The sequence below is a fragment of the Aulonocara stuartgranti genome (assembly GCF_965226115.1).
Source record: "Aulonocara stuartgranti genome assembly, chromosome: 15".
In the NCBI taxonomy this organism is placed as follows: domain Eukaryota; kingdom Metazoa; phylum Chordata; class Actinopteri; order Cichliformes; family Cichlidae; genus Aulonocara; species Aulonocara stuartgranti.
This window is the reverse complement of record NC_138951.1, coordinates 23,750,880-23,764,265: the sequence shown is the minus strand read 5'-3', so window position 1 is coordinate 23,764,265 and position 13,386 is coordinate 23,750,880. Positions and strand designations below refer to the sequence as shown.

General features: G+C 40.4%; 1 protein-coding gene and 1 long non-coding RNA gene across 5 annotated transcripts; both read right to left on the bottom strand.

Moving 5' to 3' along the window:
* On the bottom strand, window positions 1-5,089 carry LOC309689096. The gene is made up of 4 exons (XR_014271250.1): window positions 2,668-5,089; window positions 1,849-1,948; window positions 709-753; window positions 1-150 (listed from the first exon to the last, which is right to left on the bottom strand). It is a non-coding gene; the product is annotated as an uncharacterized lncRNA (long non-coding RNA).
* Window positions 5,090-6,278: 1,189 nt separating this feature from the next.
* On the bottom strand, window positions 6,279-12,537 carry LOC309689089 (inositol polyphosphate-4-phosphatase type I A-like). 4 transcript variants are annotated; one of them, XM_082505259.1, is made up of 5 exons: window positions 12,295-12,537; window positions 11,836-11,922; window positions 9,397-9,580; window positions 9,121-9,331; window positions 6,279-8,063 (listed from the first exon to the last, which is right to left on the bottom strand). In XM_082505259.1, the coding sequence occupies exons 1-4, from the start codon at window positions 12,300-12,302 to the stop codon at window positions 9,278-9,280; spliced, it is 333 nt and encodes a 110-aa protein (XP_082361385.1). In that variant the 5' UTR covers window positions 12,303-12,537; the 3' UTR covers window positions 6,279-8,063; window positions 9,121-9,277. The 4 variants fall into 4 exon arrangements, 2 of the variants coding, with proteins under 2 accessions (XP_082361385.1, XP_082361384.1); XM_082505258.1 differs by having other exon boundaries at window positions 9,121-9,580; XR_014271246.1 differs by lacking the exon at window positions 11,836-11,922 and having other exon boundaries at window positions 9,121-9,580.
* Window positions 12,538-13,386: the final 849 nt, after the last annotated feature.

Here is a 13,386-nt window from a genome sequence, read left to right as displayed (position 1 = left end):
AGTCCAGTGTCCCATTTAGGTACAAAGTAAAAACACACAGTCCAAGGCCAGAGCCAGCTATGCCACAAAGCCAGTTGCACTCCACACGTTGTTCACTTCAACAGGGGTAGCAATTGTCCTCTGAGACCCACCACCCTGTAAGTAGAAAGCCTGCACAGAGCGACAAAATAAGACAATTCACTATATAATTCACAGCCCATCCATCCCAAACATATCAGATCATTAGAGGTTTTGTCACATTACATACCTGCACTGAGAGACAAAATAACACAGCAGTGTTTGTAATGTGGGCTATAAGTAGACTAGCATATCAGTGCAATCAATTACACCTGCCTCCAATTAGTCCAGCCCTTTTACAGTCATTGACTGGGTGAGAAAACACGAGCAAATCAACCCAAGAGACAAGCAGGAAGACTCTCTGAAGGCTCCTGTGGCTGCACAGGCAGTCTTACAATTACGAGGTTGGAGAGTTGTTGTTTCAAAATGTTCACACTGATTTCACATGCTCATTAACTCACAACCAGCTGACCATATATATTTCTGCTGCTGAGCTGCTTTTTGATGGAGATTTTCTGAATTTATTTTGCTACCATAAGAGCAGACTCCATGCTGAAAGCATGTGCACTGTCACTTGCAATGAGTGGCACTAATGACGCTAAATTTAATTACAGGTCATGGACAGCCTTCATAAATGCTCATATTACTCACCCACACTGAATTCCAGCACAGGTTCATCTGGGTCCTGACTATTTCCTGCAAAGTAACACAAACGTCATCAGAACATTAAGTCAGAGAAACAACATTTGGAGCTTTTGTACATGATAAATTATACTGCAGTAGTAAAACAAAGTCAAGCAGCAGTACATTTATTAAAATCACCTTCAGCTGTAATATTTAAACTGATTTAGTGTCAATTTAGATTATGTTTAGATTAAAATGAAACTAGTACCCTTGTAATGTCTTTTTAAATTAGAGGTAAATATTTGTATATTTTTTACATAATATAATTATATTTACTGGATTTTCTCTCTATTGTAGTTTAGTATTATAGTTATTACTTGTTTTTTATTGACTTGTCTTGTTTTTACAATGATTTGCTCTGAATGCAGCCTTTAAAGAAAAGACTATCTGTTCAGTAACTATCCATCAGACTGGGTCCATGTTACCAGCCAAATGGGTAATAATTAAAGTAAGTTTTGAATTACGTATATTTGGGTGTTTAGGTGACACTTTTGCAAAAAATATATATATAATTAGGTTTAAAAGAGCTAAACATGTATGTATTTAAAAACAATAAGTGTGTTAGAATTACTACAGCAACAGCTTGTAGCTCACTGTACTATTTTTGAGCACAACTTTGGTGCTTTTGCCTCATTTTTAAATCAGTGATCCCAGTAGCACAGTCTAAGCAGAGACCTCAGTGCTTGGCAAACAATCAATAGAATCAATAGAATTATTAAAAAGAAACAAAATAAATGCCAACCATATAAAAAAAAACATAAACTTAAGGAAAAAACTAAACTTGATTTTGTGTCTTTAGGCTATTGTTAACAGCAAGCATGAGGTTAGTGCATATGTATTATTATTGGAAAGATTACTGCAAAGAAAAAAAGGTTGAACCAGGAGGGGGCGATATTGCTCTTCTTACCATGAGTTACATGCAGGCTATTACTTACCATGTCACTCACATTTATTTCACAAAACAGCTGAACCCACTTAATTCGATTTAATTGTATTTATGCAGAGCTGAATCACAACAACAGTCTCCTCGAGGTGGTATAGATTGTAAGGTAGAAAGTCTACAATTAAAAAGAAAAAACCTCAATACAGTGGGAAGGAACAACTCACTTTTAACAGGAAGCACCCTCTGGCAGAACCACGGTCAGGGAGGGGCAGCCCGCTGCGACCCTTTGGGGATGAGGAGACGAAAAAGGGGACAAAAGACACACTGTGGACGAGAGCCAGAGATGAACAAGAACTAATTATTGAATGCAGAGAGGTGTATAAACACATGGTGGGAATCCCCCAGCAGGGTAGTCCCAGGGTAACTAAGGGAGGATTCATGGTCACCTGATTCAGCCCTAGCTATATGCGTTGGCAAAAAGGTAACTTTGAAACTTAATCTTAAAAGTAGAGATAGTGTCCGTCTCTTGCATTCAAACTGGGAGCTGGTTCCACAGAAGGATGATCCCCTTCTACTTCTAAATATCCTAAAAACCACAAGGAAGCCCACAGTCTGAGAGCAAACTATCAAACTACGAGGTCTTTAAAATAAGATGATTATTCAAGACCTCATGTGTGATGGGAAGGATTCTGAATTTGATGCTGGACCCACAAATCATAAAAGAGAAACACTAACTCACACACACCAGAAAGTGCCAAGAATTATAATTATATGTAATTTAGTTTTGCGTTCCTTTATAATGCTTTCAACTATACAAATAAGACACTTCATGGGGGCGCCTGAGCCTTGTAGACACAACAAATACTGAACAAACCTCATGCGCCCTGTTGTTGACAAAACGATAAAAATGAATGTGTACTTCTGTCTTATTTAGGTCATTTTTGTAGTTTTTGTAGACAGACTACTGTAATTTCTCAATAAAATGTCGCTTATTATCGCTCACTCTCAAGAACAAAAACGTGAGTAATTTCCCAGTAGCTCACCATATTTGGGATCTTCTAACATCCACACTTCATGTTTAAACGGTGGTGCGGAGGCGGTGTACCGTCGCAGGCCGGATGTAGCATTCAGCGCGGTGTGCCTTTTTTTCAGTTGCTAAGCAACAGATTTGTCCCGCCCCTTTCGTTATGACGGGGCGGGCCAGTCCTTTGACTGGTGACGTTACAAAGAAACGTCAGGTGACGTTACAAAGAAACCTTAAACCGACCTTATATATAGACCTGGCTGTTCAGTTGAAACGCATTCACACAGCGGGACAGCAGCGCTTTAAACGTTCAAACACGGAGTTTAACACAAAACAACATTTTAGACATAAAAAACAAAAAAGTGAAATGGCAAGCTCGAACTGTAACACAATGACAAATGATGAAACAGTTCAGACCAATGGGGATAATTCTACAGTACATGCTTTGGTATCCCTCTTGAATAACTTGTTCAGTAGTTTTTCGATCAAGCAGTGGGGAGAGCTTATCTCAGGCTATCCGGATTGCTTCACCGCTAAGCGGCTTGTAGGTTTTGTAGAGGACGTAATGGACCTGTGTGCACAGTCAGTAGCAGTATCACCACTGAGGTCTTCCCAGAAGTCCCCTGTACATGAAAACTGTTCTGTCCACACCACTACTGGCAAAACGGTTTTGTCACGTGTGAAATTTTTGGACGATTCTGCTGAGCAGGAGTTTGATACAGCACAGAATATAGATGCTAACAGCCAAGAAACAGCTAACACAGAAGAAAGCTGTCAAAATGCTGACCAACACAGTGCTGCAAAAGCAGAAAACAATCCAATTCCAGATCCCCAGCAGCAGAAATCCTGTGTTGAACATGAAGCCAGCATCCCACCGTTAACAAACGTAAGTCAAACGGAGTCATATAAAAAGATACAGCATCACAGATCTTCTGTAGACTGTGAGCCACCTGAAAAAACCTTAGACTTTGAAAGATGGTTAGAGACATTAATTCAGGCTGTGCTTTCAAAGCTTGGTAAACTTTTAAAGTGCCCTCATTCTCACCAAAAACGTTTGTTGGATCTACTCTTGGACAAATTCAAGGGGATGGATTTGCATTTAGACCGAAAAGTGCAGAATTATTTTGACTGCATTGCTAATGCGATTTTCACTGATATTTGTGACAAATTACATAAATTGTCACTAATATCATTGAAAATGGGGAGGAGTGGGGAGGAGGATTCAATGAATTTAATGGAACAACCAATATTTAATATCATAACTACTTCAGTATTCCAAGAACACCTGTTGGCAGTAACAGTTACTGATAGACTGGAATCATATGAAAAGAAAGAAAGATGCAGATTTTCAGTGGAAATCTTTGTGGAAGGACTGATTTCCCAGGTTTCAAAAAAATCAGGCACAGTCTTCAGCATTGAAAGTGCTGAAGCTATCTCCAACCGGCTTACCATGAAAATCTGGACTGAAATCAGGGCCAGATACGACAAAATCCCACCAGAGAAGTTCAAGAAACTCAGCGAGAGGGTTTTCAAATCCCTCTGTAAAAGATGGAAGCATGCATCTTTGGTGACATTCTGGCAATTAAACTTCCAAGATCTTGATGAAGATATTGTTAAAACTTTCAAAAGAAAGATATTCACAGAACCAAGTTGCATATCTAAGTGCTTCTCATCGGTGCGGGCATTTTTTGGGAGGTGTAAGGGAAGAAACAAAGTTTCCACTTTATAGTGACATCGTGATATCAACAGCAAAATATTTTCTAAAACTCACTGGACACTTTAAATGAGCTAGTTTTACATTTAGATCAGATCAAGTCATTTTTGAAATCCCCAGGAATGGTCGCGGCAGATGGCCACCCCGCCCTGAGCCTGGTTCTGTCGAAGGTTTCTTCCTCTTAAAAGGGAGTTTTTCCTTCCCACTGTCGCCTCGTGCTTGCTCAGAGGGGTTTGTTCTTTTGGGGTTTTCTTTTTAATACTGTAAGTTGTTACCTTACAGTGTGAAGCACCTTGAAAACACCATTGTTTCCTTTGGTGCTATACAGATTGAAGTGACTTGCACTGACAACATAACTAAGCTGGGACTTTAATTTAACATCAATAAAATTATAAAAATATTACATCTTGATTTCTGCTTGTTTTCATTGTCTGTGACTTAATGAATACAAATGTGTAATTTAACAGATTTTTTCTTTATGTTAGTCTGACCGGTGATTCCACGTTGGCCTTAGGTGTTGGCGCGGATACGCTGCAGCCCCTGAGCCATTAATGGCCCAGCACACTACAGTAAAAACAAAACAACAGCCATCTGTCCAACTAGGAAAGGAAAATAATAAACTGCCTCCTTGGAGGCAACCTGACTCAAAACAGTTGCAGTCCAACTCAGACCGACTGCAATCACTCTCAGGCAGATTGATGAAGATCTGCAAATAACTGTTGTCTAATTTATAAACGCAGACAGATTGCCAACACGTCTGTTCACAATAGAGGACTGTACTTACATGGTTGCAAACTGGTTATCTTGCTTATATGAAAACATTACTTTGGAGCAATGAAACTCAAACACATTCATTTTTAAAATGCTTCAAAATGAAATTTTGAAGCATTTGGCTTTATGCTTTGAAAGTGCCGTTGTGAGTGGGAGTGTGAAATCCTTACTTGATGTGTTCCCTTTGCCTTTACTGTTTTCAGTTTTATCAGTTTTCAGTTTTATTTGTCATATGCAAGTTAGCACAGGGTCAACATTGCAATGAAATGTGTTTGACGAGCAGCAGTCACTCAGCAGCATGGTACAGTAGAAGAAAATATAATAAAATATAATAAAATAAAATAAAAAATAGAAAAATAGTAAAGAGCAAAATATTAGAGAGACGTGGTAAAAGAGAAAAGATGACTAAATATATATATATATATATATATGTATCTATAAATATATGTACACTAGTGATTAAATAAGAAAATCTTGAAAAGAAATATGACGGGAGGTCAGATGGGATATTGCACAGGAATGAGCAGCAGAAAATTACAGTATTACTCAGACTTTTAATAGTCATATTGTCAGTTTTGGCCGACGGTCATGGGTCACTTCCACTAAAATAGCACGAGACTGGAGTAAAATGTACTTTATTAATGAGAACACATGGTGATACAGCAAAGAATCCAACCCTTCTGAAAAGCAAATGGCTTCCTGTTATACTCTACCTGATTCAGGTGAGCATCTGGAATAGACCAAGTCTGGGGGTCAGCAAACCAAAGGGAAACAAAACCCTCCCCATAAGAAAACCACTACAATATAACCAACACGTTCTCACTCCCAAAGCGTAACATTTTACGCTAGGTGACAAATCGTCACCATATTACGTTTTTGGCTACCCACCACGTTCCTAAATGACGACCTCGGAAAAAAGAGGAAATATGAGAACTGTCTGGACTGAATCTACACATGTTTGCTCTTTTTCTTCAAATCGCTTAGAAACACGCTATTTAACATCATTAAAGTCCTGGTTGAGGTCAGGAATAAGGTTATGGTCAGGGCTAGGGATAAGGTTAGGTTTAGGGCTGGAATACAGGGCTGGAACGTCTATTACCGCGGGAGCGTCATTGCACTGGATTCCAGCAATAGCCCGCCGCGTACCATAAGAACGCCGAAGGTCTCCTTTCACGTTCCTCAGGAACGCCGCGGGACGTGACAAAACGTCGACATGTTACGCCTCGGGAGTGAGAACGGGCTGATATAACACATCATAGACATATGAAGATTTGTAACAAGTCCTATAAATAACTCCATAACATATAAACTTCAGTCTCTTCTATATACATTAAAACAGCGGTCCCCAACCTTTTTTGCGCCACGGACCGGTTTATGCCCGACAATATTTTCACGGACCGGCCTTTAAGGTGTCACAGATAAATACAACAAAATAAAACTAGTACCGATACCGGAAAAAAAGAAGATTTATTCATAACACACGTGAAAGACCCAGGAAAACAGAGTTAACGATAAAAACGATAACAAAATAACGATAAAAAACGATAAAAACTCTGAAAACCATACATTTCACACCCGAGCCTCATCTCTCGACCAAACGACGGTCCGTGGCCCGGCGGTTGGGGACCGCTGCATTAAAACACCTTAACCACAGTTAGGTTTCAGCCCTCGCTGACTCAGAACAAAGTAAGACAATCAGAGTTCGATTGGTTTTTACTTGTGCAGGGGAAGCCTGGTCGGATTCTCAGAGTTGCAAGCTCTACACCCAAACTCAGACAACTCCAACTCCAGCCTCCACTCGCAGCCTTTTATTGAATGAAAACAGTTACACAACCGCCCATTGTAAACCCCATATGTTGTGTGGTAAAAGCTAAGGCACTGTGTGTGTGTGTGTGTGTGTGTGTGTGTGTGTGTGTGTGTGAGTGAGAGAGAGTGTATGTGTGTCTGTATACGTGACTTCCTGCTTACAAACGTTTTAACCGCATCTCTAGTCATAAAAGGGTCATCTCCCCTCAACCTCGTATATGGCTTAACCTCTCTAACAGTCCACCATTTACATGGTGAGCCCATAAAGGGCAGGAAGTGAACACTCCTTACCAAATAAGGAAACCAGAATCTTACATAGATTGTGCCTGCAGTTGAAAACTATAGCTAGTAACATCCCCAACATCCTACATGTGGGGGAGGAACAGAAAATATCTGAACATACAGTTCAAGACAAGGTCCAAGCACAATAATGACAACTTTTAACAAAATCACTCCAACACACACTCCCCTAGCCTGGCACATTGGTTTTCTCCAGGAGCTCATAAGCAGGTGATTGAGCTGCTTTTACTCTTTACAAAGTGAGTACTGTTAACACTTCTCTTTTTACATATACAACTAATTTAGGTTACAGACAAATGATTAAATGTGAACAGCTCTAACACAGGTTCTTTTCCTGACACAGGTAGGATGGCCAGTCCCCCTGTCTCTTCACCTTTAACGAGTCACTTAAATAACAACCCAAAAAGCCTAATAAAGAATCACAATCAACCAGTGTGTGTTTTTCTTCATTACGGTTTTTAAATACAAATCAGTCAGTCAATTAATAAAAATACAAGTAAGGGTAATGGAACCCCTGGTCTCCATTACACACATAAATACCATAAAGACACTAAGTCGTAGAGCTCTGAACTCCTTGCTTCTATGATATTTACACTTCTTCTTGGCCTTCTCCTTCACTCTGAGTCACTCCAGGATAAACGCATCAGCTCAGACATACAATAATTAAAATATGTGTAGGTGACCGTTTGGCAGAAGACGATGTCGAGGCGGTACTGCAGTGACACGTCCGTGGCTATCGTCGGGGCGGTGTCCTGCATCAGAAGGAAGTCAATAGACTTCTTGGCTTTGTTGCTCATCATGGCGCTGTAGTCCGTGGGCGTGGCCTGCAAAAAGTGTAAATAAACCATCAGAGACCAAACACAAATATGCCTTCCAACCACTAGTTTAGACAACATCTTGCAAAGAGTGTGTATTTCAGAGTGCAGTTGTTTTTAAATTTGACAGAAACAGAAATAAAGACGGAAGAGAAGGACAACAGGGAAAGCAGAAGCACCGACACACTGAAATCTTTTAGGGTCAAGCTCCAGAACTAGCCACAAATCCTGCTGGAAAGAACCTAAAAATACTTAAAAATACTTGCAGAGATCGAATGGAGCCGTTAACTCAAAAGCCTGGTGTCAGGCATGTTCTTTAATAAATAAGAAACGAGCTGATATGTTACAGACCCCAGTCTTTACGTAAAGAAAAAGCTGACATTTAGAGCGGTCTCGCAGCAGATTTTAAAACAGTGACACTGATTTGTGGGGTTTTTGGGCACAAATTTGAACCTTTTTGTTTTATCCATGTCCTTGAACTCAGCTCGTGACTTGGGCGCTTTCATATGTACTGATTCATTTAGGTTTGTGCACTGAGGCCAGATTTAGGTATTAAAAACGAGTCAGTCATAACACTTCTTACATTAGTTAAAAAGCTGAGCTTACACTAAACCAACATTTAAATTTCCCCTTGTGGGACTAATAAAGGTATATCATATCATATCATATCATATCATATCATATCATTACTAAAGTATTGCTGCAACATTGTAAAGACAAAGATGACACACAGACCAGACATAAAACACTGAACACTTTTTAAAGACGAGTCATTTAAGAGTATTTTCTCATAGAATAAAGTCGGCTGATATGGTGAAGGAAAAATCTGCTCACGAATCCTCCAACTTCTTAAAAGTAAGGAGTGACCTGAGCTGGAAATCAACATGAGAGGGATGACTCAAGAAGAAGAAGAAGCAACAAGAAAAGAAAAACAGAGTTCAGAGTGTAGTTAAGATATCAAGCTGTATCCACAATGTGTGCCAAGAAACTAAGCTTGTCTGTTGTCATGCTAAAGAAATAAAAAATCTGGAATCAGAAAACAGCCAATAACTGCTGATCAACTCACCCACTCCTCTTCGTGCCAGTCCACGTGCAGTGACGACTGGCTGTTGTGACCGCTGTACTTTGCTCTCAGCGTATCCTGGTCATTGCGGAGCACTACTTGTTCAGACTCAGCGGAAGGAGAAGCTTTGGTTGCGATGTACTCGTACTGCGTTCAGGGCCTAAATAGCTGAAGCTAGCAGCTTGCAGCCGCACACTGCCACCAGCTGACGGGTCTGAAAGGAAGAGGGTATGAATGAAATATGAAGCGTCCCCACGTAACGTCAAACACTTTTAGTACCTTGTCAACCAGACTGGCGAGCGTCCACTCCAGTCCGCTGGCCGATTGGTCTTTGGCAGCTTGAGACAGCCTCTCTGCGTAATAGCTGACCTGAGTCTTCAGCGTGTTGACGTAGGCGATGATCTCTTTGGCTCGGACAGTGTCCTGGGGTATGTGGATGATGACTGAGCTGGAGAGGGCACTACTGCAGGGAACAAAGACACACCGACACATCTGTATCCGAGCTGGGACTGAGGACACTCACCAGCCACTTTATTAGGTACATGTGTTCAAAAGCTTGTGGCAGCAATTTAGTGCATTTAGTCAAATAAAGACAATAGAGTGGCCTGCAGGTGTATATTTTTGTAATGTTTCTGTCTTATGCCTGAAATATGCTTCAGCAGGAAATATACGCTGTAACTGGAAACAACAGCGTGATGGACCGGTTTAGTGTTAAGAGGTGTTACATCTGAAGTTAGAACGTAAATTTCCTGCAGAAATCTAAATCAAGCTTCAGAGGTACTGTTCCAAAAATATAGGGAGGGACGTTACCCACCAGATGTAAAAACAAACACTGTCTGCATGCACATGCCTGCTCTCAATGAGCCTAATCGTGGCTTAGAAAAAAACAACGAGGAGCCGACTTCGATAAATGCGATACCACTCGCTTCACAAATTCAGACCATCTGTGTACAGTGGCGTGTCTAGAAAATTTTTGTTGGGGGGGCCAGGTAGGGGCACAGATTTGGAGAAGGGTGGCAGATTTAATTGGCAGATAATGTTTTAAAAAAAAATTCTACCAACCCTTAACCATAATTCAATAATCCTATAAACCTAATAACCAAATGCACTTTTAACTCTTATTAGAATGAGATTTTAACCACTACGGTGCAAAGTTTTTAGATACTGCGTTGATAAAGTACAAGAGATACAATCAGTGCTTTGTCAGTGTTTACTCAGCAGTCAAGGACAACAATATTTGCATAGTATTTTTACTGACATATAGTGCACATATGTTTTGGGCAAAAACATTTTTGAAAATTAAAATACGAACATTTGTAACAAACAATTGACAAATTAGCCAATGCCAATGCAAAACTTTATCTGCCTGTTAAAAAAAGAAGATAATCTTCTCACAAACTGGTGTTTGATTTTGAAACAGGAAAAAAGTGGGGAAACAACTGAAAAGACTAACATTTGAATGAAACCTGAAAGCAAGTAAATACTTTCTATGCTGCCTTATCGTAAACTTTGGTAATATTGATAAAGAACAACACTGGCTGATGATAAAATACAGTCAGCTGGCATGGTGACACTGCCAGTATTAACCTGCAGGGCTGGACTGGGACAAAAAAATTGGGCATTTTTACTACAGACCGACCCACCAGGTAGTAAAGCCATAAAGACTTTGACTGAAAACAAACCCTGTTGTGACAGTGATGTACAGTCTTGTTGGTATATGTATGATTTCTATACATTTTACGTCAGATAAAAACTTTGGTTGTAAGATTTAGATAATTATTTAATAAAAACTAGGTATTTTAAATGAGAATAAGAAAGAAAAGTATTTCTTTGTGCCCACCTTTCCCTGTTAATGCCCTACCTGGCCCCCTGGCAAAACTTTGCTAGACCCGCCCCTGCACAGTTACCAGCTGTCTGCTACATAAAAAAGGATCCTGGTGTTATTTGTCTCTCAGAAACAGTTCATAACTTCCCTTCAACTCATTCATGTCACCTAAAAGGTAAACCTGTTTCTCCATCACCTGTTCAGCTCTGATGGTTCAGTAAGGACATCTCCTGGTTTCATCTTCATGTTTCCCTCTCACCACATATCTAAACAGACATCATGACCAGCAGCTTTACAGCTGTGGCTCCAGCAAACATCAGCTGATACTAGAAATTAATATTAAATACATTCTAACAACAGCCGATCAAGCTTAAACGTGCTGCTGTTGTTTAGCGCAACATCTGCTGGTTTCCTCTTTCTGGCGCAAAGTGGGCGATAAACAAGAGAGAAAAGCCGATCAGCTGATCATTGATCAGTTTCATGATTGAAGTAGCAACAGGAGAGGGAGGGGGAGAGAATGAGAGAAGAGGCAGCTGTGCAGCATAAAGACAGAATAAATCCAGCTTTGTGTCTTTTTTCCATTCTAGCTAAAGTCCGGGACAAACTGCGTCTCTTCTCAGCTCAATACGAAACGTGTAATATTTTCTCTGAATGAGGGACCATTCCATTTTTTTAAGGAGCCGTTGGCAACTCTACTAACCTTATGAATAAAATAAAGTTCACTATCAGTAACATCATAGCACCCACCCAGCTGTATAAAAACTCCGTCAAACTGGCTAGAACGCAGTATGAGTTATTGCAACTGACAGTAAAAAGTCAGCAACATGAAAATAAACTCCACCTAAACTTGGTTTATATCTGACCCAGATAGACTGCAGGTCATAACTTCTTACCTGAAGTTCAGTTCACCTGACACTCGGACTGGTGGCTGCTTCGGGTCTCTCCTCCTGCCTCCCCTTCCCTCATCCACCTGCTGGCCTCTGTGGAAGCCCCGCCATAGCCACCACCAAACAACTGAGTTATTTCTACACATCGACCTGCATCTGGCCAATCCACCACCTCTCATTGTTCATGCCATTACAAAAAAAATAAAAAATAAGTCACTGGGGATATGCCCGGTATGCCCGATGGCCAGTCCAGCTATGTTAACCTGCAACCAAATCTGCAGCTCCATACAGCAATGTTACGACTTAGATTATATCTTATAACTCATAACTCTTATGTTAGCTGCCCTCAGTAGCATACTGTCTGAAATATTCCACAGCTGCAATAATTCTTTAAGTGTTATTTTTTTCCTTGGTATTCTAATTTCACCGAAGTTTACTAAACTCAACAAACTTGATATTACTTACCGGGACATTTATTCTGTCCTCATTTTCTTTCACCGAAAAATTGTTTCCTGCAGTGCCATCTTTCGCGCTTGGCTCTCCTACCTTTGCTAACGTGATGCGCATAGCGCAGAAGCGATGCTGCATTCACTTACACTCGGATATCTGAGCGTCACCGTGAAAACATAATCGGACATTTGATATTTGATTGAATTTTATTGTTTTGCCTTTGGGGTGGCACCTGGGGTGGCCAGTCTGGTTTGGGGGGTGGCCTGTGTCCCCCCAGGCCACCCCGCTGGACACGCCATTGCCTTCACCACACAGTAATCCAAACTCGGCTCAAAGTTTGCTGTCGTTGAGTTTGTCACTGAGTTTCTGGACAAAAATACAGACGCAGTGCAAATATTTTTCATTGGTGAATCGCTTAATTTAAAGGCGCTTTACAGTTAAGACATTTATGCCAAAAAAATTAAAAAACTACAATGCTTATGTTGCAACTGCTCAAAGCAGCTTTGTCAAAACAATAACTTCAAATTAACCAAACTGCCAGCTGTGCAGGTGATGAATATCATCTTGTTTCCAAATTTCTTTGCTGATGAAAAATTGTGAGCACGTTTATACTAAAAAAAGATTGAATTTCAATGATCAGATGTCTTTAAGTGTAATGATTGACTAGCTACATGTTTCCTGGGTCTGTGTGACACTGTGGGGTCCACATGCAGTGAAGGCAGAGAGTCTGTGCTGCCTTACTTTACAGGCATCTATGCGTCACAATTATTTTTTGGTCGTTTAATATACAAAAATTGATTTTAAGCTTGAATACTTTAAACCCCACTTTTAAAAAATGTTCAGTTTGGCAGAATACTGGAACGTCTTTGTTGGATGTCATCATTCTGTAAAAGCAGCGATGCCCCTGTTAGTTCATTATCCGCCGTTCTTAAGCTGAGAGACGTACTTGAGCTGTGGCAGCGGGATCCCCAGACCAAGTTTAGCTGCTACGTAGGCCAAAGGATAACCAGTCGCTTTACTGGCCAGAGCAGAGCTCCGTGACAGGCGGGCATTCACCTCAATGATGTAGTACTGCAACACATTATACATAGAAGATACAATTCAATC